Source organism: Opisthorchis viverrini (assembly GCF_000715545.1).
Source record: "Opisthorchis viverrini unplaced genomic scaffold opera_v5_196, whole genome shotgun sequence".
Classification (NCBI taxonomy): Eukaryota; Metazoa; Platyhelminthes; class Trematoda; order Opisthorchiida; family Opisthorchiidae; genus Opisthorchis; species Opisthorchis viverrini.
Window position 1 is genome coordinate 26804 of NW_008751851.1, and position 26412 is coordinate 53215.

At 44.2% G+C, this 26412-nt stretch overlaps 2 protein-coding genes across 2 annotated transcripts in view; both read right to left on the reverse strand.

Annotated features, from left to right (window-relative positions):
- T265_07952 (hypothetical protein) overlaps nt 1-25130 on the reverse strand; it is a gene marked incomplete at both ends in the record, with an annotated part of 49241 nt that extends 24111 nt beyond the window's left edge. Inside the window, 7 exons of the mRNA XM_009173623.1 lie at nt 1041-1187; nt 7026-7223; nt 11645-11727; nt 13101-13209; nt 19716-19913; nt 21428-21625; nt 25089-25130. Of these exons, the coding sequence (XP_009171887.1) occupies nt 1041-1187; nt 7026-7223; nt 11645-11727; nt 13101-13209; nt 19716-19913; nt 21428-21625; nt 25089-25130 (975 nt within the window). The remainder of the gene's footprint in view (nt 1-1040; nt 1188-7025; nt 7224-11644; nt 11728-13100; nt 13210-19715; nt 19914-21427; nt 21626-25088) is intronic.
- A 1047-nt stretch (nt 25131-26177) lies between these two features.
- The window catches only part of T265_07953 (hypothetical protein), a gene marked incomplete at both ends in the record, with an annotated part of 5068 nt that continues 4833 nt past the window's right edge, over nt 26178-26412 (reverse strand). Inside the window, one exon of the mRNA XM_009173624.1 lies at nt 26178-26383. Coding sequence (XP_009171888.1) covers nt 26178-26383 — 206 coding nt within the window. The remainder of the gene's footprint in view (nt 26384-26412) is intronic.

Sequence of the window (26412 nt, forward strand, 5' to 3'; positions counted from 1 at the left end):
GGTTCCTAGCTGTCATGCCACCCGAAGGAAGCACGAGGGCGCGAATACTTTCAGGTTGCTCAAGCCTAGACAATAGAATTGAAGTCGGCTTCGAACCACAAACCTTCCGGTCAGTAAATTTGAGTTCTAACCGCTAAGCCCACCTGTGTTAGTCAGATCTCTGCGAGTTCCGAACGGACACCTCCCAGTATAGCTCAATGGGTCGCCGAGTTACACAGACCGTCACACCACGGTAAGGTGTAGTTTCTTCGCAACAGCCTTGTTATGAACGGAGTGAAATAGTGTCCCTGTGGTCATTTGTTTCACACCAACTTGTAGAGCGTTTAGAGGTGCAGAAATTTTTCTCGAAAAGCTATCATCAATCCTTTTGTTCATACTTTTTTTTCTGATAGGGCTTTGTCTGGCGGTGGGTCTGCTGCCACCCGACCGTGTGCACAATAATGCGCACTTGGTCCCAGGTTGCAAAAAAATCACTAGTATCCTCCGAGCTGACCGAAAATCTTGGCGGAAGGTGTTGCGTTATTGTTGGCCTCCTGGAACCTATGTACTACGAACTAAATCCACTTTTTCTACCTGGCCTCTTGCGCCGGGTCCTCTCACAGAATCACGGGTTAAAAAATGGATCGTGAAACCTAACCGATACAATATATTAGATCAAGGTAATCTGTCGTCGGTGATTTCCAGAGATGGTGTTGACGTGTCATTACTGCGGTTAACATCTTCATTCCACAAGACCCGACGAGACAAAGTTCTCTCAACTCCGGTGAATCAATTATCACCCAGCTAGTTGGAAAGCAAGTCCGACACGATTGTCACAATCAAAGAGAGATCAGTCTTGTACCAATTGCGTCAGAATTTCTAGCTTCAGTTGTTCATCGTACTCCAAGTTTCTGAAAGCCGTTGTTTGGACTGTATTGTCCGTATCTGACGGGAGCGCAATGTAAGCAGCGAGGAGGCCCGAGAAGTTCTAGGTTCAGTTTTACAGAGAATAACTGCACTTTGCCGATTAGGGTGAATGTATGCATGTGTGAATGACTCACTTCTGTGTCTTCCGATTTGGAAAACTTCTGCTTGACACTACGGATCATTTTGCGCCGACGCTGCTCAGAAAACCCTGCATAGGTGAGCAGGAAATTCGCGAACTGAACCTCGGTAATCTTTCCATCCACGGGCGAAGCGCGATCAAACTGACAGGGAAGCAAGGTGAAATTATAGGAAGGCTAGAGACGCGTGCAAATTAGTGGAGCCTAAACACCACGCTTGTTACTGAAAGTGAAAAGTTTCCGAAATGGAATTCCATCGTCAAAAAGTGCATGTCATCTAATCAAATAGTAATGTCTAACACAATGTTAGCTGCATCTATAGATGATCACACCATTCTTTCGGGGTGAAGGAGATAGCATCGAATCAAACTCAAAGCGGCTTAAAAATGGCTCTCAAATGGTTATGTAGCAAACATCCCTTATTGAACTTAAAAGCACTCGGTAAATCCGGTCAATCTGCTACTATCCGAATTCCGGAAAGGAAAGCCCCATAATCGACCATGACGCGAGCATCTGATAAGCAAATTGACTAGCAAAAAACATTGGTCGCCATCACGCGAAGGTGAGCATATTTCGGGTAATCGTGGGAACAGCAACTTTTCGATAAGTGGGATATAAAATCTCCGGAGGGACAGCTTTGTCATACTTTTGTCGAACCGTTGCGGTCCGTCCGATTCAATTGTCGAACAGCTAGCTTCCGGTAGAGTTTGATCAAAGACTGTTTTACGTTGTGGTTTGTCTTCCAACAACTTGAATGGAAGGACGAGCGCAACGAACCAATTGAACTCAAGAAAATCAAACTATAACAAAACGCAAATCTGGAACGAGCCAACCAAGGGGCAGGAGAACCGAATAACTAATTACGCCAGATGAAGACCACAACGCAACACAGCTTCTGAACAGACCACTCAGAGTTGTAAGAAAAGATACCGGAAGCAAGCCAATCGAACACACGGAGTACGGGCCGCAGTGCAGCACAAACCGTAAATAGACCAAATAAAATAGGATAAAGCTGTCCCTCAGTCATCCAGAGATATCGAATACTCTCAGACAACAGTCGCGAAGAGGTGAGAAGGAAGCACCCACCCAACATCGGAATGATGTCCCCACGGCTGGTGATAAAACGTATACAAGCAAACGAACAAGCCGGACGAATAGGTCTACAGCCACAATATCTACGATTCGATAAATTAATTTGTGCATGAGTGTCCTTAATGATTCTCTTATTTACTTTACCACGTCTAAATAAATGAGGGATCGATTGTACGTGCTTATCGCAGTTATTTTGTCCCCCTTCTGAGGAATTCACTTGCAGCTAAAAGTCCTTTATAAAGATCACTTTTTCTAGAGGCACCGGGCTAAAACCTCTTTGTTTAGAGGGTTAAGACTCGACTGGACTGGACTGTGGGAAATGGCTATGTGAACGAATAACACAGTCCAGCGTCTCATCAACAAAGCAGTAGTCAAAGCTGTTTTAAACGACATTCTACAAGGTTCTGGTTGTCTCTTTTGCATTGGTTTTCTCTAACTGTGCTTCACCGATTTACAAGAATTAAGATAAATCAAACAAATATGTCTGAGTGGAAGTAAATCCGAGTTCCAGTGAAACATGAAACCTTATTTCCATTGCAACGTATCGGATGAGTGTAATACTCCGCTTCATGTGCGTTGCGTGCCGTACCACAAAAAATCTAGAGGCTTAAGTCTATGTGGACACGTCACATCATCAGGGCAGCAAAATATATTGACTTTTACTTACTCCTCAAATCATACATAAATAGTGGCCAGCTGATGATCACTTGAAAGACTATCTTTGAAAATTACGCCAGCGGATAACCCTATCTACGCGAGAATGCCAAGTCGACAGATCGCAACTGCGATAAACCGTACGACGAATAACTGCAATACAAGGCGACCTGGAGATAAAGTCGTACTGCCCTCTGTGATAGGACTGTGGATCTAGCAAGAGATCTTCCTCAGGCGACCTGTAAGTTCATTTTAACGAAGCAGCGATGCTGTTTTTTCGAAGGAAACTAGGCTAGAAAAGACCGACCGGTTCTAAAAGTCACACACTCCGATCGCGCGACGGTCGACTCTGACCGCCAATAAATTGCCAGATGCGACCGAAATATGACTAAAAATTATCAGCGGCCTGATGCGGCTTAAAATGTATCTGCTGAGCTCAGGAAATCCAGGAGTCATAGAGTTATGCTTTGCTCCCTGGCTAGGCCAATCCTCTGGAAGCCAAACACGTCAAACAACTGACTTATTCGCTCCATAAAGGGCCATCCAAGAAAACCATAATAATCACTAGATTACAGGTTAGACTTTTGAGTCGTAGGTTAGTGGAAGGGTCCTTGAACATTAAAACTAGCCCTCCTGTCACTTTTGTGGGTAGAATTGTTGAGTCATAGGCTAAAGGTAAGGAACTTCTAAATAACCCGGTTCTTCGACATGGACGGGCGGGAAACATTAGTCAGCTTTGCAGTTCTTCGATCCCTGGTCGTCATCCGCGCTCCATCTTCTTAAACCGGTCCGGTACGGGGACTTTAAAGTCCCCTAACAATCATTGTTTCTAAAATATCGCCCAGTGGAATTAACCACAACAATCCCTTACTAAACCCAATCTGATCCACAGTGTAGCTCTTAATGCCTGTCAAATCTGTCAAATTGGACAACAGACATCTCTTACAGAAAGTTTGCTCTCGCTTTACGTCGATGTGTGCTTTACCTCCGAAAAATGACCTTACTCGTGTCATGCACCTAGGATAAGCTTAGATATTCCACGGCTCACTGGTCCGGTATCTGACGATCGTCATGCAGTGGTCTATAGAGCATATGGCCAGTGAGTCTCATGGTTAAAAGGGCTTCAGTGGAACGGATTCCAGTAAAAATTAGTCTTAGAAACGTACGGTTGTCTGGTGCAGTTGAAAGTGATAAATGGTGTGTTTTTGTTATTAGTATATGTCCTGACCGTTTGCAGCTGGTATGACTGAAGGTTGGTAAAAAAAGCAGTGACACTTATGATGGAGAGGTGTAGGAAAATGACTGGAAGTTAGTCAGGAAAGCTATACCCTCCAAGCGTTTGGGACTGTGAATCCAAGTCGCCCGACTTGACCAAATGAGTGCTGGATTTCGTCGAGGTCACCAAGTCTTACTGAGTCCATAAAAACCATACTAACAACATCGACTACGATGGTGCGCAGAACTCTCAAAGGCTCGATAAGCAAGAGGCTGAAGAATAACACAGAAGCCTGGCAGAGTGCAAGTGCCTAGGAGGCAACATTAGGCAACAGCCGCGCCCCACTTAATCTGATTCGTTTAACATGCTAGTTTGGATTTCCTGGCATCGATCATGGATAGCGATCTCGTCGGCATCCAGTGGTCTTGTGGTCGAATTAGAGAGGTCGGACAGACAGCACTGAACGCCACTAACATAGCTCCTTTCACATTTTGCCACTGAGTGGTTGGCGGACATTTGTGAATTCCAAATCCATATTGAAAACAATATTATTAGGGGAACCAGTTCAGAGCGTAACTGGACCACACAACTGCCACTGAAATAGCCATTTTCGTTGGGACAGAGTTAGTTGTTTGTCCTTCACTTTTCCTTGACGTATGAGTGCTATTTTTACTATCACTTTTTGGCCAGCTTAGAACTTTCCACGTGAGCTTTAAAAACAGCCCGTTTCCGGCTGTACATGACGCCTGTACGCATCGGTGTTCAACAGATCAGCTGGTTCGCACGATCACTGGCTTTCTGGCTTGGCTAAACACATCAGACTATCAAGCGGCTATCCAGACTCGGGTTCATGGTATTAAGAAGGCATTATGGAAACTGCGCTCCGCGACGAATATGGTTTTCATAAGTACTACCATCGACGTTTCCAACTCAACCCGACGCGGGATTAAGGTGCCCCGTGATGCTGTTTGAAACAGCTGTCTTCAGTGGAGTCAACACTGTTACCGGACGATTTTCTACATCAGAGAGCTGTTCAATTGAGCACCAGGGAGCGGTCGCACCCTACGGAGTGTTACGGGACACTGAAGCAAAAGGTGGTATATGCATTGTGATAAGAGTTGATCGCACTACCTGCCAAGGAAGCAGGAAATCCTCAGGAGTTAACAGAACCAATCCAGGCCATTATCATCAACGTCGCAAGAGAAAAGTAGACTCCAGCGACTAAAGTCGCTATCTTTATTTCGTTAACAATCACAATAAGATTCCTGGTGAAGCCGGTATTTCACTAAAAATGATATGGATACGGCGCGACGGAATGTCGCCGAAAGTGAATGGATTGTTCATTTCGTTGAGCAGGCGGGTGTTGCACGTCTATATTCAATTTTTCTTCAGTGTAGTTGGACGCCATCCCAAGAGAAATGTCACCGATATGTAGTGAATCACTTAGTTCTAGGTTCCGTGGCGAAATATGAAGTGATCATATATCTCAGACGATCCGCAGTACAAGGCTGCAAAAATCGTGTAGAGCGGAGGGTCTTGTTTAACATGATGATTTCGAAGTTTACGAAACCATATAGTTCAAAAACTCACTCATGTTCAATGGCACCAGGCTGGTAGATCAGTATCGACCGAAATGTGCGCGCGAAGTAAACCAGACTAACCGATTAGCCTGTCATGAGAATCTTAATCCACGATTATTGATTTACATGACCTAAATTGTTCAATCCACCCACTTCAACCATAGTTAAGTCTAAATGGACTGTGCAGCTGATGAGATCCACAGGGTGTTAAAAATAGTCGTAGCAACTATGATGAGCATGAGCCAGTCAGCGCAACTTGTTTAACTGCAAGCGCAACTTGCATCACTGTCTCCAGGACGGTTGAAAAGCTGAGCTGATCTGATGTTTTTGAAAAAATAGCATGTATATTTATGGGCGCTATCAGAATCACTTACTTGAGGCGATGAGAAAGTTTTATAATACCGGCACATAAACCCAACAGAATATAAGCCCATCAGAATACGATAAACTGGGTTGTCAGATGGATGTCTGCTTGTCAAACGTATATCGTGAAAGCTAAGTGATTCAGGTACCAAGCACTGACCGAGAAATTCGTGGTTTGACCCAACCCTGACCTTTTACTCACTATCGACTGTGCTCAGTGTCCCTGTCTTTGTGTTGCGTAGCAGCCATGCACCAACGGAGTTTTGCGGATAAACATCGCTAACCGTGTTGTTCACAGGACCGCCAATCAATCCGATGAAATCCAGTGAAGTCTCAGGTTATTCACATCACAAAAACCCAGGGATTATCGTGTTCACTTATGGGACAGGCGCAAAATCCTTATCTCTAGTGAGCTGCAGGTATTGTATTCCATCACTCCGCACCGTCTTCCAACAATATTCATTCCTGAAGTGGACTGACTTGTTAGGAATCAAGAAACTGTGCGTCACCACAGTAAATCCACTTGCGTACTAGTGTCGAGGAACGCATTTCAGGCATATCGGGTTACAATAGCGATCGACAGCATCAACCACGTGAGGCAAGACGTGATAATTCCGTTGCTAGTGTCATAAAATCTTTGAAGAACATACTCCGATTCGCATGGTCACTTGTGTTTGAAGTTCACACCCCTCAGTTAACAGGCGAAACGCGCTATCAGAAAAAGCAGACACCGATGGCAGTAGGACAACGGCTCTCTTTCCGGCTCCTGCTGGTTTCGGCTTGGTTTTTTAAAAACAATGGGGTACAAAGACGGGGAAAAATGACGGTATGATGAAACTAGCGGATAGTGTCAATTCATACCGGTTATCGAGATCGTAAGTGAAACACAAAGCCAGTTCCGGTTGTAGACTTGTTGGTCTTTGCGGAGGCAGAAAACGTATTTTTTTCAAAAAAAAACCAGAAACGTATTTTTTTTTTCAAAAAAAAAACACGCGACCAGGAAAGGGAAACTGTGAGCCAAGTAGGAATAATTAATGAGACCGAATTGTAAACGTGAAACAGTCTACTGCAACTTACCTCTAAACGAGTGATTTCTTCTTGTAGTTGGGCGTGAAAATCCAGGAACTTTTTTATAGTTAATTTTTGGTCGCCTTCGGGACCGAAGAAATACTGTTGCAATGCACTGTTGGAACGCTTTTTAAGTGTGCTCCCCGTGGTCGAATGGTCTCGATGACGTCGTCCCATCGCCGTCGTATCCATTATAACCGAACGAACCTGATAGACAAGTCAACGGTGGATGGGAAGTAATGAACACTTCACGCGATTGAGTACAACCTCAATAAAGTTTGCTTTCATGAGACAGACTGATAGCCACTTTGGCAAATACACGAATGGGCTCATTTATTCCATATGGTATACGAACCCATCAACCATCATAGCTGAGGGGGGCCTGAGAGAGCGTTTTGGATTGAATTGACCAACACTCCGCGCTAAAGTCGACTGAGTACTGAGACTCAAATACACTGTCGTGGTCTAGCCCTCCATCTACTGGGAGATTTAAAACTAGAAAACGTTTAGCCCATACTAAAGTAATCTGGAGTACTGTAAAAAAAAACATCAGTATTAGGCGACTCATGTCTGTTGAGGAAGCGAAAACCCTATTTCAGAAATATCTCCCGTTGATCGGAACTTATTCACTCAACTTATTTCACTCACCTGTACACCGTGTGTTTAAGTGCAACATTCGTCACAGATTTACAGGCCGACTACCAGACTAATACAAGAGACGTACGACGTAGCGATTCACTGAAAGAATCTAATTGTATCTGGTTCAAAACCTCCAACAGTAGCAGCCTAATAACTATTGTAGATGAAACATTGGTAATCAATTCAAATTATGTCAAGTTTCCGGACAACCACCACACTTGTGATGGAATCCTCCGTACAAGCAACCACCAAGCATGGTACATCGTCCGGTCCATTTAAATCTATGGTCAAAATGGCCCGTCACAAGTTATGCGACACTTTAATATTTGCCATGAGTCAGGCAAATCGATCACGTGACATGGTCACATATTGGAACGAGGTTATTTAGGTTCATGCAGCATGTACTCGTAGAGTAGTGAGTAAACGGCCGACTCGCAAGTACGAAGTTCAGGTAACAGCACAACCGAGGAACTCGAGTTCAGGTTGCCCCTGTTTTGGTGCACACTAATCAGAATAACTGTGCCTTCATTCGAACGAAAGAAGGCCTTTTTTATTCGTCAGCAAGACAACACGCAGTTTCGAAGAAAAATTCACATGACGAGTGAACCTTCCATTACAGAATTCATCAGTTGAGGTGGCAGTCATCCCGAGATAAAGTGATGTGGGTGGCGCAATACTCTGTCTAAAAGCGAGTTAGTCTCACTGCTGATCAGCCGCTCAAGGCCAAACGATAGGAGTCCAAACTACGAGCTGGGAGGTCACAAGTTCCAAACTCCCTACAGCCTGGTGAGATGCGCATTGTTGATAATACCCAATAAGGATGAAACAGCTATTTGGTGCTTCCGGTATAGATTGAACTCACTCCGATTGAGGAAACGTCACTGAGGATTGGAAAGCTGTTAAATGGCGTGAACCAATTGAACCCTAGTCCTTGGAACCCTGACAATTGATATCAGTAGGATATCAGCCGTCTAATGCATGCTTGAGAGATAAACCGTAAGATCTGCTAGGGTTCCCCTGAATGATGACTTCGATGGATAGGTGAGAGATTAGTCCTTCGCTTCCAAAAAGATTCTGCTGCACAAGCAAACTGGTTCAGTAATTGAAGTGTGTACCACTCCAAAAATATTATGCACACGTCAAACAATATCGGGTAATAAATGTATGAGGTCCAGCAGGACGTAGCGACGAAATCATAACAGCTAACTGAAATGTGTTGAAAACTCGTTTGAACCCTGTAGAAACGGACCCACTTTTTATTTTCACTGGATTGGAATCGTTGTCTTTGAAAAACGTGCACGAAAAACGACAAGGATCTGGTGTGATGTTGCGATGGTAGTTGATAAATACTGGCTATTTCAAACACGACACCAACTGATACATTGCTTACGAGGCAGACGAGGTCAAAACGGCCCAGTGGTAAAGGCGAGTATTAACTGACCCAACCCGTATATCTCAACTGCTCCTGTCTAGGCTTGGGCAACCAAGCGCTATTTCAGCCCTCGTCCTTCCACCGGAAGGTATGGCAGCTAGGCACCGAAAGGATGCTACAGCTAAACGATTTCGATCTACAAGGTGAACCAAAACATTTGGATAATCAGAAAAATTTTCTGCGCCTGCTTAAACGGTGGAACAACCAACTTGAAAAATAAGAAAATAAGATAACCCTTCAGCTGTAACACCTTCTTGGTGACCAGCTCCCATTCCAACGGAAAGAGGCACGACGGCTAGGATACTGCCAGGTTGTCCAAGCCTAGACAGGAGTCGTCGAGGTACTGAAGTTACGTTCGAAACACGGACCATTCGGATAGTAAATCATTACCTAAACGACTGAGCTACCTCGAGCTCCGAATTTGTATGAGATTCCTCTGCTGTTGAGTAAGAAGAGCGAACACTCTCCGGGTTTGGACACAAACGTTCAAAACTATTGTAAACTAATATGACCTGCAGCATGGAACCAAATTGCTCAAATACATCACCGATCGCTAAAACCACGCAAGTTCGGCCATAAACACAAGCGCACCGAAGTCGTTTCCAATTCAGCAAGATTTTAATTCCTGACTGAATGAGTTGGTCTTTCACAATCTAGAGAAGACCCCGAATAGTCCCCCAACGGTTAGTTGAAAATGCTTCTCGGTGCTGAGGGACTTAGCTTCTTCTCTGGGATGTATGTTCTACATAACCCCCCCCCCAGAAAGTACTGTAAAAAATAAAGGGCACATCCATGACTGGATCAGTGAACCATGAAGTGATCCAGGATCAGCAGGTTGGTGCAGATGAGCGATGTACCGATTACTATTTCCAGCTGATGGAGCTCTTAAATCCCTTTGGTTTGGTTGGTTGACAAAAGCTGCAAAACAGCCAACTACCAGTTCCGCTCTTTTGGGTTCAACAGGTAAACCTGGTCCCCGAATTTCCATCAACCTTACGGGCAACGTCATAGCAGGGCGAATATTTTGCTGCCTTAAAAATCGTCCCACCTGAAACTTGGGACTGAGTAGCAAGACCAGTTGAAGGATATTACAAACGAGGGGTTCAGTTTGGTTTTTCTCATTACTGGCAAGAAGGTCCGCGGTTCGAACCCGACCTCTGCCTCCCGACTTCCCCTGTCTAGGCTTGGCCAACCTGGCAGTATCCCGGCATTCGTGCTTCCTTCAGGTGGCCTGGCAGCTAGGCATCGAAAGGGTGTTACAGCTCAAGGGTTAGCTATTGATTTAATTTTATCTCATTAACACTATCCTGACTGAATGATCAACTCCAAACCCAACACTACTAACAATATAGCTGAACAAGTTTCAGCCTGGGGCCAGTCACCGGATCTCATCAACTTTGGTCAACTCTTCTGGGTTACGTTAACTGCACATGCTACATCGGATTACGAGACCGCATGTATGACCAGGCGAGACTAGGGAAATAAGGGAATAAAATAGAGTAGATTCAAGCCAGGATTAGCCTTCAAACTGGAAGTGGTCATAAGGAAACTCAATCAACGTGTGAATTAGAATATGGTATATGTTACGGATAGCTAGTCGGATGAACAATGGGATGAACTAGGTCTACGACAAATAGCATAGACAATAGGAAGAATTCCTCGCTAATTCATTATTCATGCTGTTCACAAGGCACACCCGTCCCAGTTATCTTCCCCGGGCGACTAAAGGAAACACACTGGTAATTTAGGATATAGGTCTTACAGACCGAGGCTTGGTGATATGACGGTTAAGGTAACACCCTTTCCGCGCCTAGCAGCCACGCCACCCGAAAAAAAGCACGAGGATTGGGATACTGCCAAGCCTAGACAGGGGAAATCGAGATGCAGAGGTCGGGTTCGGACCAGAATCTTCCGGTCAGTAAATTCATGCCCTAACCACTGAGCCAACTCACCCGCGAACTTTCAAGGCAAATTTGACCCAACTTTTTTCATCATTCTACCGAATTCAGACAATGGAGTGAATGAGAACTGAAAACACCAGAATAACAGGTACATGCGGCAAAACCTGCTGTAGCCAGAAAATACACAGGACTGAGACCCATCCACAGAAAGTTGAGGAGCTATATCCCGATGGAGGTTGATGTATTTGTGAATAGGATTATTTGGGGTCAGGTAAAGAAGGCATTCTAAAGTTAACTTCAGTCATTTGTTAGACTCTGTAGTTGTTTGCAGATGTAGATGGAAATCTATGGAAGGCAAATTAGGTTGTTTGAAGTGGTTACCAATATAAACAAGAACGGTTGAGAGTTCATATATAACTGGCCGCTGTATAATCTGCAACTAAATTCTTCAGTGAAGGAGAGCTTCCCTAAAGTAGCTTAAGCCAAAATAATATGAACATACGTTCCACCGTACTGACCCACACGGAATAACATGGGGGTTAGTCGGTCCAGGCGATATAAAAGATAATACTACCCATATAAGGATCAGCTTTTCAAAACTAGATATAAAGGTTCGATTGGCTGGTACGGTATAGATGGTAGAAAGGTCAACTCACGACATCAAACTCCTCTGAATCCAGCTCACCATCACCGTTCAAATCGAACATTCGAAAAGCGATTTCGAACTGTCGTCGGGGTGCTGGTATGTAGAACGAAAAACAGCTCAAGAGGGGTTGAGTTCGAAAAAGTTTGTGGAAAGGGTGAATGAGAGTTAAGAGGCAACTAACCACAGAACGAAGCGTGAGCTTCCCATGCAAGAAATCATCTCGAGTCACTACAATGAACAAGTGATTCTGAGATTAGCTGAAGAAAGATCACACAACAATGTGCTGTTCTTGGTATTTGTAGCCCCTAGAAGCCAACCGCATGTAACCAACAGCCGTTCATCTAAGAGGGGATGTCACGATAACGACAGAAAGAGCACTCTAGCCCCTCTTCGCGCGATTCTCGAGCATTATGGTCTGTGGGCCAACGTTAAAGCACACGGATTGCTGGACATTCCACAGTTCTGTGCAACACAGGCTCCTTGTGGAACGAAACACACCTAAGTGGATGTGAGTCATATATATATATATATATATATAGCGTAAAAACTTACGAAGCCAAAATCCCGTTACAATAATATCCTTTAAGTTACTAAAGATTGTGTCTATTTATTTGTCCATTAAAACGCTTCATTCATCATTTACGCTAAATTACTGATACAAACTGTTCATGCTAGCAAGTAATGCATTCCGAAAATTAGCGCATGAAATTACCAAATGAATTGAGGCACAGTGAGGAAAACTTGCCCGCATAAAAAGACGTGCACATGCAACAACCCCCAGTGAATATCCATCCACCTTCGACAAGTAAAGCGGACGTATTGTGAATAGCACGGAATCGCCCAACCGACCACTGAGACGGAATTCCGAATGAGGGAGTTGTACCACCGGACACAAAGGTGCTATAAAGTCAGCACCTCTTTACAACTATGAAGCTGAGTTCACGCGAATTAATAAGGTGGTATACGAACAGATGGTAAGTGAATTCCTGACAATGTAGGCATCAAATAAAGAATGACCCAGGAGAGGACATTATTCAGTGGTGCAGATGGGCACATGTTCAAACACGGCATTGTGGTTCTTCCAAATACGGGGGCGTAGAAAGGACACGTGGAAATCCCGAGAGAAGCGTCTAGCACAAGCTGGGACGCGAGCGGATTAAGCATCGAGATGTAACCCAATTGACAAACGGAACAGCTCGTGTTTAAAAGGCCAGGCGAACTTTTCAAACAGCCAATCCAAGAACGAGATCAACAAGCCAATTATGTGACATATCCCAGACCAATCGGGTAACTGGTCGGGTGCACCGATGAAACTATTCAGTCATTGGCCCGCTGAACTGTGACTGATGTGGGAATAGCATACAACAGCCAACGACTGCAGAGCGAGGAGTACACCCCTCATTCCAAGGTACGCCCCTACATAGTTGGGAAAGCTCAAAAGGATGCCAAAGTCGATTCGAACTTACTAGACAAAACCGTGAGCAGGAAAACAAAGTCGCTGAAGGAGATCAATGCCTTGTCACACAGGGTGTAGAACACGGAATCCTTGGGAATGTCCAGATTCAAAGGAGTCACCTGAAACCAATTTGTGGGGTAATTAGTGCAATTTGAGAGAAAACTATGTAACAAAATCAGCTGGTTCAAGCTAACACACAGGCACTGCGGTTGGTCATGGGAACAGGTAAGTAGCGACCATGTGTGGTGTAGTTTAACTGAACTTCAAGGTCTGCGAGTGGTGCATGGAAAAACGGAAAACATGTCCAGCGAACATGGTACGGATGGATAAAACATGAAAGCACCAACACAGGCCAACCGTTTTGAAGTTAAGGCAGTTCGCAAGCACACCATCCGGGTGGTCATGCAGAACACGGAAGGACAGTGGGAAAACTATCATGTGTTTGGAAAAGTGCACCAATCATGCTGGGATGAAGGACTTCAAAGAAGCACGCACACGTGGGATAGCATGATTAGCACGAGGTCGTCACACGAAGAGTGTAAGCGTTAAACATAGCACTGGATGCAGCATCATGATGGATCTTGGAATACACGTGTTCCCGGCAAATCAAGTGAACGTACGGGGTCCAGAATTCAAAGTGGGAAAGGAATATAGTGCAAAATACAAACTGTTGCACACGCACCCAAACACACTGTGTTCATGGACTGATTAGTAACCCCCTTACTGTACCTTCAAGTTTATCCTGGGCAGATCCTGAAGGTAGTGCTGGCAGCGCGAACCCTAGATAAAACTCGATGGTGAAGTTCGGCAAACGGACGACCTTTTACAGCTGGATCCACAAATTCAAAAACAGTACAGCAATCGCATACTACCACGGAGAGAAGTTAGGAGTGAATAGCGGTTGCAGTACGAAAAAAAACTCAAAGAAAACGGATTGCAAACAGAGAGTGGCGGTCAGTTTGGCGCCAGTAAGAAAACAACATAACTCTTGCTCAAAGTAGCCCCCTTTCCGAAATCGGGTCGCTTCCCAGAAAACCTGCGGTAGGAGTTCTTAGTGAGGTTTCTACTGAATTCCCAAACCTGCGAGGGACTGTACTTCATCTCGCCACATAATTTACGGATTCCATTCCCGATAAGTGATTTTACCCCTCAAGAATACCTAGAAACTTGACCGTCTAAAAAAGTACGGAATGTCTCAGTCATAAAAGTCACGCGGCAATTTTGAAAATGAGTTATAGAGGGCGAGTCGATTGATAGCAAGGTCTGTGAATTGATTGGAACAAGAGTAAACGATGGTTTTGAACGCAAACACAAAAGCATGGTTACTACTCGATAAATGGATAGATGAATAAATAGTAATCACCCAGCTGTTACACCCTTTCGGTGCCTAGCTGCCATGCCACCCGCAGGAAGCACGGGGACTGGGATACTGCCAGGTTGCCCAAGCCTAGACAGGGGAAGTCGAGAGGCAGAGGTCGGGTTCGAACCACGGACCCGCGCTCTTACCACTTGAGCCACCTCGATAAGTATCAAGCAATGAAGGACGTCAAACAGGTGTTTTTTCCAGATACTACCTCCCCGTCACTGAGCGCGGGCTCCAGTCTCCGTGTCTCCTGTCTACGCTTGGACAACCTGGCAGTATACCAGCCCTCGTGCTTCCTTCGGGTGGCATGGCAGTTGGGCACCGAAAGGGTGCTTTAGGTAAACGATCACTTTAACTACTTATTACTTGGTGATTTCAATGAATATCGGCAGGGCATTTCAGGCGCAATTTCTGTCTTCCATCGAATGTTCGAGATATACTCGAAGTACCACTGCTAGGTAAAATAGTAGGCCGGACTGATATAGGCATCTCATTCGGCGTCATATATCAGTTCGCTGACTCAGGGCGATAGAATAGGGAAGTTTAGTTAAATTGTTTTATGGTGGCCGTCTCCGATTCACAAATGATGTCTCGATTTGCGGGAACCCATGTTAACGGAAGTGCGCAAATTAGCTGACGCAAATTTCTGTCCACGGAAGTATACCGTGAACGCGGTGGAGACCCTGCTTGTCAACATCAGCATGGATTGTTTGAGCCACATTTTCCTCGGTTCACCAAGTCGACACCGCCTGCCTCAGCATGACCAGGCTGTAAGCACTTGCTTCGGAAGTTGCTTCGACGGTTCTCGTGAAAGGCGTTCAGACCGCAGCGGTCAATGATTAGGAAATAATATGCTTCGGTCCATTTCATAGGTAGGGCTACATCTATGTGAACATTTGTTTACTCAGTTCGGTCTCGATTGTAGCTTTGTGATGAAAACGCTGCAAACGAATGGTTTAAAGCTCGTGTCTCTAAGGGTTCCCAGGACGTCAACAATTTTGACTGGTCCCGAGAATTTTTTCTCTTGGAATGAAGAAGTTGGAATGCTATTATGGCTTGTTATCCCACAATGAACGAGGACAATCAAGGACTCGATCAATGTTTACACACTACTTCCTAAGACCAAGCTGAAGCCAAAGTGAATAGCGAAGGACCAAAAACAAAGACAACAGGGATACAAGTGGAAGTAGGGGTGGGAAGGAAGTAGGGCGGGAGAAGTCACTGCCTAAATGGACGAGATGAAACTGATGCGCCCCAGCTGGTAAGCACAAAAGAGTAGGCCAGCTACATCGAAGAAAGTTCAGCCACCAGTTCAGGGGCCATGGACAGAACAACAACCGACGAGACTCCGTTTCCCATAAGATTCAGCCAACCATAACCCAGCAAACATCGATAGGTTTTTTTTCGCTATAGCCAGAGCACCGTGTGCGCATGCATCCGACTAAAGGGAATACTGAATTCTTCAGCAAAACCAAACTACCTCAACAGTATGGCCGGGTATGCATGCCAGTAGCCACCGGACTGTTTGAATCACGTGCCCCACAGTTCGCAGGCGAGCGCTGATGGGCGCAAAAAACATTCAGCGCTTTAATAACTATGAATAGGTGAAGCCTTATTTGTAGAAAAAAGTCCCTTAATTCCTAGTTCCATGTTCACATGCGAACGAAACAAACTTTGTTCTAAGAATAGGATGCCTAAAAAGGACAGCTTACCTATTTAGGGTGAGTGTAGAAAGATCTGACTGGAACTGTGATTCCACAATCCACCTATTAAGAGTTTACCAGTAATGAATAGACTAATTTCAATCAAACAATCAGTCAGTCAGCCAGTCAATCAATCAATCCTTACACCAGTTCGAAGAATGCAGAAGCAGCCCATGACGATTCCCAAACACATGCAAATAGTGTGCTTTATGGAACACGGTGCATAGTGTCTAACCTCGATTACACAATTAATGACATGGGACAGCTTGCTGGATGAGGCATGCACAGAGACATGAAAGTCGTTCCGTGCAATGAGGTTGGGCACAAATGTGTAGATGTGCAGAAAGAAGTGAGAAGGAACCAAGCCAAAGTCAGGTGGAAAATAGTATCCAACCGCACACACACACACACACACACACACACACACACACACACTGGGTGACTTGTCGGAGTGAAACTAACCTGATTGTTTCGCAAAATTACATTTCGCTACCATTCAAAAAGAAACAAGTTGTAGTTTGAGACATAGTAAAATAAATCAATCAGAACTAGAGAGTACGAAAAGAATTTCAGCTGTGATGAGGGGGCTCACGGTCGCTGTGGCAAGTCGGTACTGTCGTTATGGACACCAGGATGGTAAAAGTTTAACAACAGCAGAGTAGCAAACTAGTCCGGTCTGAAGCAAGCCCCGTTGCGAAAGAATTTCGCCATAAACGTAAGAATGATTTGTTTTTAAAAAGCCAAAGAGAATATAGTAATTTCTAATCTTTTGATAACATGTTTCGAACATAAGTAGCCCACATCTGAAACCTTGGACCAGAATGTACCGAGCTGGGAAAATGTTGGTGCTACAGAAAGAATCGCAATGAATCTGGCAATGCCAAGATTGCCACTAGTTGTCGCAGCATTCCGCTGTCAGCTGGGCTTCTAATGCACCACCAGGCTTCGAAAATAGGCTAACCCGTTACCCTGATCATAAGATGTATCAATACATCAAGGTGAACTGGCCTGATAGTTTTGATATATTCCATTTTACTGACAAATAGAAAATATTTTGCAGCTGAAGGCGAAAAAGTGGAAAGAAAATAAACGAAAAATGGTTCTCGTTCGTTTCCAACCGTCTGTGGATGCATAACACAGCTGGTTAAGGGCTGCGGAAAGCTCTATCACACATTCGGCCCGAGTCAAAGCACAACAGTGATAAGGTGAGTATCACAACGGTGAAGATGTCCGTCCACTAGAGCGTTAGTGTCCCCCACTGGCGAGGGCTCACAATCGACCAGCAACAAGAGAAAGGCCTCAGGCCACTAATAGCCAGAAAATTACGAAACCCGTGGCAGCTGGTATCCCCACCACCAATGTAAAAAAGACTATGTAAAGAATCGATAAACCATGACACGTTTGCACGATCCGTTGAGCAAGTGCCTGCAAAAACATAAAAGAGAAGCTTACAACTGGAGTCTCACTGGTTTCCAATCTCCGACTTGGAATTAACTGTTCATTATCATCAACAGACAACCTAAGGGCAACGAGTTCAAACCTCCCATGGGAGGCTTTCGACAAGATTGAAAACGGTCGTGTGACGCTTCTTGACATTTTAGCAGGGACTGATTTTACCTACGGGATAGAGCAAAACCTCAAAATCCCGCCATTATGTAGTTTTGGTGTTGTTCTCGACGCTGCTGTGACAACTGAACGGGAGCATTTGTTTCTCTCGGGAAAAATACAGACAAAGCCAACAGAGCCGATGTGCAAATAAACATGCGAAAACCAAAGATTAGTAAAAAGCACAGACACCATGATGTTTGGTGAAAACGAAGGTTATGAACCCAGGACTACGGATCATATCCAGACAGAAGAATGATGGTAGCGAACAAAACTGGTTTTTTGATAACTGTTCCTCTTGGATAATAACTCACAAATTGACATGGTACCAAAAACCGTGTGATAAAGGTTGTGAAAATCAGGGGTATGTGCAATTTACGGAAAGAAAAGGAAAACCGAGGAAAAAGGGAGTTGAATGAGAGGTACATGGGTAATGAAATCAAGTGAGTGACGACAGTGTTTGTGAAGCCAGTTCAAGTTCAGAGGTCACGATGAGGTTCCGTTTAGATCCCGTCTCATTTGGCTTACCAAATTCGAAAACCAAAAGTTAAACGCATTTAGTTCACAGTTCACATTGTGTTGCAGCTACGTGGGCGACATTTTGTACTTGCTGCACAACAGATGTGCTAAGCAGCTTGAGTTCAGTTCATACTAATATCAAGGTTGCTATCGAGCTAGAACAGAACGGACAATTTAGTTTCTCAGATAGCAGCATCATAAAGAGGACTGATGGGGTGTTAGAGCTCAAAGTTCACAAAAAGCAAACCTGGAAAAGTTAGTAGTCATTCTGATAGCTCTATTCTGTTGCAACAGGAATGCAACTTAGCTGGATGCTTGATTGAGACGATAATGAAGATATGCTCCTCCGATTGCTTACAAGAGGACTTAAGTCCTGCAAAGTGGATATCCCGAACGGTTCGTACTCAAGACTAGGCAATCTATGAGGCCAAAACCTAAATAATGTTCAATTGGGAAGATCTCCGTCTACAGGAGTCCCCCACTCAAAGGTGACTCGGTTACTGAAAAGTCCTGCAGGATATCCCGAACGGTTCGTACTCAAGACTAGGCAATCTATGAGGCCAAAACCTAAATAATGTTCAATTGGGAAGATCTCTCTCCACAGGAGTCCCCCACTCAAAGGTGACTCGGTTACTGAACTAGTTACTAGAAGGCTTAGAAACTCTGTTGAAACGACATAGACGCGTTCTAATCTGTGCTTGGCTTCAATTCCAGCCCCACTATCAGGTTCCGATTGAAGGATAAATTGCCACATTCTCTCACCAGCCTCTGTATGTAGTCATACGTTGGTCGTACTGCAAGGCGTTTGTGTGACAGAATTCGAGAACACAATCTCGCATCCTTTAGTTGGAAAAAACCGGGCTCAAGTGCAATTGGCCGAAATCAGTCATGCCATCGACAAAGAGCATGCCTTTGAGATCCTATACCGGCCACCTCTGAACCGTCACGGCTGGTACGATCCAGACTATTACTGATCGGAGAGTCGATTGAAATCTGCCTGCAACCAAAAGAAATTTGTGTGGCCTCTGAACTTGAGTTGGTTTGCGAAAATTCGGTCGCACAAACTTGTCTGACCTTGACCTCCGTGACCCACTGACCCATGTACCTCTCATTCAACCCCCGTTCCCTGATTTTTCTTTTTCTTTCATGTAATCTTTACGCACGTGGTTTTTTGTACCATATGGATTTGCGATGTATTGGACTTGAGAGACAAGCTTTGTTCGCTACCTTTGTTGTTCACATGACTCCCTCGGGTACATTCAACCAACTGCCATCACAAGAGTCGACAAAATGTGTGATAAACCGTGGATTCATTATAACGTTCCAGACGGTTGCTGCCGTTTTTCCGAAGATGCATAGGAGTGGGTGGTATAGTAATCTTGAAGTAAAAGATGAACAATCAGAGTGGAAACATTAATGAACGAGTAGCACGTACCTTTGGATCGTAGCGCAAGAATGAGTCCAGATCCAATCCTTCGGGTTGTTTTGTTCCGGGAGTGATGGAACGAACAAAATCATCTGGCGTCATTAATATGGTCTCCCCATCGTCATCCACACACTTCAGAGTGGCAAAGTAACGGAAGATTTTGTCCGGTGTGGAGTAAGCACGAATTCGGTCCTCGTAGGCAATAAACTGAAAAAAATCGATGATACGAGAAGGAATTCTTAATGGGGCAAAATACACAAATAAGTGATACAACCCATAAATCATGGCAACATGGCTGCCTTCCCTCGCCATTCCACGTCGGCTGAGATGAACAGCACCGTAGTCTAATGAGCACATTCTACGGATGTGGGTGTCAAGTTGTCTGTAATGTAACCCAGATTAGGAACATCAAGAAGCGTACTGACCCAATATGACTAAGAACAGATAGGGCTATTGGAACAAGACTCTGCTAGCCAAAAAATCGGTTTGTCGAGAATATTCCGAATATTCAGTCTATCCCAAAATTGTCCAAAAATGTCAATTAATTATGCCCAATCCAAGCCTGTATGGATCGGTTCTCCTATGTATTCGAATTGGGAAGATTCAAGATAGACTGAAAGTTTGTTCACAGGTGAACGGCCAGTTTGACAGTCGTGGCTTCGGAGAAACTTCTAACAGAGAAAAACGCAACCCCTAAGGCAAATACTTTTAAATGGGAGCAAAAGTAAACCTCCAAAAGATGTTTAGCTTGAAGAACAGGACGACTATTGTTTCGCTGGTCACTCATCATAAACCGATCTAGCATTCACTAAGCCACATATTGAAGTTGACACTGGTGATTCTGGTTGGACTGACAAACTGTGCCAGCATAAAGTGATGAGAGATAGAACTCAGCGTTGATTTCAGCTCAGAAAAAGTTTCTCACTAGTTACTAGAAGGCTTAGAAACTCTGTTGAAACGACATAGACGCGTTCTAATCTGTGCTTGGCTTCAATTCCAGCCCCACTATCAGGTTCCGATTGAAGGATAAATTGCCACATTCTCTCACCAGCCTCTGTATGTAGTCATACGTTGGTCGTACTGCAAGGCGTTTGTGTGACAGAATTCGAGAACACAATCTCGCATCCTTTAGTTGGAAAAAACCGGGCTCAAGTGCAATTGGCCGAAATCAGTCATGCCATCGACAAAGAGCATGCCTTTGAGATCCTATACCGGCCACCTCTGAACCGTCACGGCTGGTACGATCCAGACTATTACTGATCGGAGAGTCGATTGAAATCTGCCTGCAACCAAAAGAAATTTGTGTGGCCTCTGAACTTGAGTTGGTTTGCGAAAATTCGGTCGCACAAACTTGTCTGACCTTGACCTCCGTGACCCACTGACCCATGTACCTCTCATTCAACCCCCGTTCCCTGATTTTTCTTTTTCTTTCATGTAATCTTTACGCACGTGGTTTTTTGTACCATATGGATTTGCGATGTATTGGACTTGAGAGACAAGCTTTGTTCGCTACCTTTGTTGTTCACATGACTCCCTCGGGTACATTCAACCAACTGCCATCACAAGAGTCGACAAAATGTGTGATAAACCGTGGATTCATTATAACGTTCCAGACGGTTGCTGCCGTTTTTCCGAAGATGCATAGGAGTGGGTGGTATAGTAATCTTGAAGTAAAAGATGAACAATCAGAGTGGAAACATTAATGAACGAGTAGCACGTACCTTTGGATCGTAGCGCAAGAATGAGTCCAGATCCAATCCTTCGGGTTGTTTTGTTCCGGGAGTGATGGAACGAACAAAATCATCTGGCGTCATTAATATGGTCTCCCCATCGTCATCCACACACTTCAGAGTGGCAAAGTAACGGAAGATTTTGTCCGGTGTGGAGTAAGCACGAATTCGGTCCTCGTAGGCAATAAACTGAAAAAAATCGATGATACGAGAAGGAATTCTTAATGGGGCAAAATACACAAATAAGTGATACAACCCATAAATCATGGCAACATGGCTGCCTTCCCTCGCCATTCCACGTCGGCTGAGATGAACAGCACCGTAGTCTAATGAGCACATTCTACGGATGTGGGTGTCAAGTTGTCTGTAATGTAACCCAGATTAGGAACATCAAGAAGCGTACTGACCCAATATGACTAAGAACAGATAGGGCTATTGGAACAAGACTCTGCTAGCCAAAAAATCGGTTTGTCGAGAATATTCCGAATATTCAGTCTATCCCAAAATTGTCCAAAAATGTCAATTAATTATGCCCAATCCAAGCCTGTATGGATCGGTTCTCCTATGTATTCGAATTGGGAAGATTCAAGATAGACTGAAAGTTTGTTCACAGGTGAACGGCCAGTTTGACAGTCGTGGCTTCGGAGAAACTTCTAACAGAGAAAAACGCAACCCCTAAGGCAAATACTTTTAAATGGGAGCAAAAGTAAACCTCCAAAAGATGTTTAGCTTGAAGAACAGGACGACTATTGTTTCGCTGGTCACTCATCATAAACCGATCTAGCATTCACTAAGCCACATATTGAAGTTGACACTGGTGATTCTGGTTGGACTGACAAACTGTGCCAGCATAAAGTGATGAGAGATAGAACTCAGCGTTGATTTCAGCTCAGAAAAAGTTTCTCTCAGAACAGTCTCCTCTAAAAGAGTGGTGCAATCATTAGCGACTGAACCAACCCCAGCGGTCTGCTGAATATCCATCAGTATGCACATATTAACAGAAAACCAAGTATCGCGCTGTGTTTCGATTTCAAATACACAGAGAGTATATGAAGGCATGACGTGACAACCCTCGAAATCCAAAAAACAATCGCATTGTGATCACGTTTACAGCGGTTTCGAAAGACAACCTTTTCGAGTAACCATGCTGAGGGTGAAAACGAACCAGGGAAGGAAACCCAACAAGTTGGCAGCGAAATATGAGAACATTTATAGCAAACTGAGCTGCACTGATCATTGCTCTCTTCCCGAGATGAGACGCATCAGCGGTTAGGAAGACTGACTAAGCGTTCACATTGTACCGTCATGTGGTGCTCTTCTGTCGTATTTATGAACTCAGCAGAAGTCTCTGAAGAGTTAGTTACAGTCTTGGCTTCCGGTATACTTCGCACGGTATACTACGAAAGTAAACGCTCCGCTAAAAAGCTGTTACGAAGTGACTAGGCGTTATCATGGTGTGACGATTTGAACATCGCCGTGACCCATCGAGACATACTGGGGGATGGCTCTGTAACACCCGGGGTCTCTCCTATCAGGCTGGTCATAGGATAGAGGTCTGACAAACAGTATGCAGACTGGAAGTTGGGTGTCCGCTTTTCCGGTAGTCTTAAGCGGACCAGCGCTGCCTTGCGATCAGGTTTATGAACCAGAGATTTCGGATTAGGGCGCTAATTATCCTCCTGGCTATGTTTCCAATAATCATAATCATAATCTCATATCACATTGGCCGTCGGGCGGTGTCAACAGTTGGGTCACCTGACTTGCTGCATACAGCAGAACGGTGAAGTGAAAACGGGCTACTGTTAGGCATTCTTTGATTTTCTCTCGATTATTATTTCTTCCACCCACCCCCCATTATAGCAATCATCTTATAGCCCTCTTCGTAAAGAATGGCGACCCTATTCGTTTTGCAACGGTGGTATACTAGCTAAGCTTACCCACGCTCTCATGAGAACTCTGGATAAATCTTGTAAGTTCGCTTTATTTTTATTCCTGTGCTCAGTTGATTGTTTTGCTTGGTCCCCAGTTAAATATTAATTTTCACTGGCAGTGAAGCATCGGTGTTGAACACTGATGTCATGCTGTCGATGATGATGATTTCACTGGAAAGCCGGTGGTGGGAATGTCCATCGTTAGTGTTAACTCAAATACAGTGGAAATCGGTAGCAAAGCAAATACTTACCTTCCCGGCGTTACAACGGATCACAACAGATACAAACAGATTGTTTTGACGCGGGATAGCGCCTCACCGGAAGTTTGAATACTGAGGATAGTGTGGCAGCTCTTTGAATCATGGCAGTGGAATTTTGTGTTTTATCAGCTTCTGTACGGTAAATCTAACTGCTTCGTGTTAAACAAACGCTTTTGCGTACCTCGACTGAAACACATGAGCGTATGGCCTAATAATTAAGCCTAATAGTGTCCGAAACACCTGGAATGAACTCACATCCTTTGACGTTAAATCCAATTTAACCATTCTGAGTTTGAGGTGCAGTCTCATATGTTGTTCTCTAAATTCTTGTGATTTCCTAGTTTACTTACTCTTACAACGGCAGTGAAGCATCGGTGTTGAACACTGATGTCATGCTGTCGATGATGATGATTGGGATGATGATGATGATGACGATTGATGATGATGATGATGATGATGATGATGATGATGATGATGATGATGATGATGACTACTCTTACAACTTTGACTAACGCTTGGATGAGCTGTTTTTTTGAAGAGCATCAACCTTGTGTAAAGCGATGACATATACCGAAATGGATTCTCGTACAGGAGTATAATTCATATCCCTGATAACTGATTCTTGCTTCTCGCTGACACTTTCGACAATCCTGAGAACGAATAGTACATACAAACACAGACTACTGTTCTCCCAAAAATACGTGATGCACGTCGGCAATATTGATCGGCCGTTCGAGTCAGAACCGAGCGAACCTCGAGATATATCAAGCTATACAGACCGCATAACCGAGTTTCTGAACCAAATAACATATGAAACTCACTACGATGCACCAAGATAGACCTTCGACAGATAAACTAATTTGCCACCTAAGTTAGGGATGCTGCAGGTCTGTAAAAGCTGCGCACATCCACAAGGGAATCGCACCTTCACTTGGATCCCCGAGGCTGGTACAACCGCTAAAGTCAAGCAATTTGTCTACAACTATCGCATTTTCTACCGGTGTTGAAGTCGAGTTTGAACACACCAAACGGTAGCAGTTTACATAACGTAGATCCGAAGTGCATGAAAAAACCCTCAGTGGAACTGTTGGAAATTCCGAGGAGTTTGACTTTAGATCTGCATCGTCTACGTACTCGATGCCTGAGCAAATAACCTGAAACCAATGACGGTACATACGTTAGAGACAGGTAAGGAACATTACACCATTATATCCATAGAGAAGTTGAGGAGGGTAAAGAGGAAAAGGAAACATCTTTGGTTATCACCGATTAGTGAAATGATCTCTTACGAGACCTGACCATTAAAGCATACGGCAGCTGACATACAACACTTTTGAGATCCTTCAAATGTTTTCGTCTGGGTTCCATAGTACCTCTTAGTATGGTCACTTTAAGTACTGATACACACTACCGTTCAGATTATTATATCTGAAAAATTGTTTAGAGAGATGGAAAACCCACCTTACGATCTCTGAAACCCATTCGCTTCTTCTTCTGGGTCATGAAGAGCTTCCGAAGCTTGATCTTCGTTTGGAATACATTCCATTGTCTGGCATTCGACTTTGGTAAGCAAATCCTTAAAAAGTGTTTCACGTTAATAGCAAGTATCTTCGTGCCTTTTGCCTCTTTCGGCGTTTTTCCACATAATCCACCTCCAGTGTATCAAGGTATAGCCCACTACGTAAGAATTTTTACTCGAAAAGGCACCGACTTACCCACCAATACTGAAAAACATCAACAAACTGACGCAAAATACGATATAACCAAAGTACACAATGTTTGGTTTGCCAGGGAAGGCCTTCCTGTGATGTGTGTACCGGTTGCGGTATGGACCATCGGTACTGCTAAGTCGTGCACCAAGGATCGGTAAATTCAAGCCAGGCTTCCTCACGAGTGAAGCTAGTGGGTAAGGCCGGAAAAGACAAGCCGACCGAAAAATCCATCTGGCAGGCAACATCACCAAGTGGTTGAAAAAGCTAACCACGTTGAACACGGGGTAAACCGTTACCGAAGAACTGTGCTTGTTTACGAGGCTAAAAGAAATAATCACATGTTTCTTTCCAAAAATTAGATAAAAAAGAACAACAAACTCGTGATTATCGAAGCTATAAAATGGAGTGATAATCATAGCAAGACCAGTAACCGTCAGTGGCGCATTGTTCGGTCTAAGGCAGTGACAAGTGTGGTCCATGAACCACTACATTTGAACGCAGACAGGCAGTAAATCGGAATATTTTGTATAAATATGAACATATAAATATATAAATACGAATACAAAAATATAGTTAATAAAATAATAATAATATATTTCAAAAGGGGCGAGATGTTTCAGTGGTTAGAGTGCGAATTTACTGACTACGAGGTGCAAGGTTCGAATCTGACCTCTGCCTCTCGAAATCCAATGTCTAGGTTTGGGCAACCTGGAAGTATCCCAGCCCTCGTGCTTTCTTCAGGTAGCATGGCAGCTAGGCACCGAAAGGGTGCCACAGCTCAACAATGTGATGGTGATGGTTTTTATTAAAAAAAAACTTGGATCAGGTGGTTATCATATCATCTGTTAGCTTGACCACTTGCTTGTAAACGTTCCATCACCAATTGCGTCATCATCATAATCATCATCGTCAGCTGTAAGAACCGCGCCGCGTTCGTGCACTGGTTGTAGCTGCCGCAGTTTCGTTCACCGATGATTTGGGGGTGGGGGGTAGGTAGCTGCGCATTGCACGCGCGAGCTGGTAAATTGGTGCATAAATCCAGCACTGTCAGTGGGCTGTCAAGTGGGGGGTTG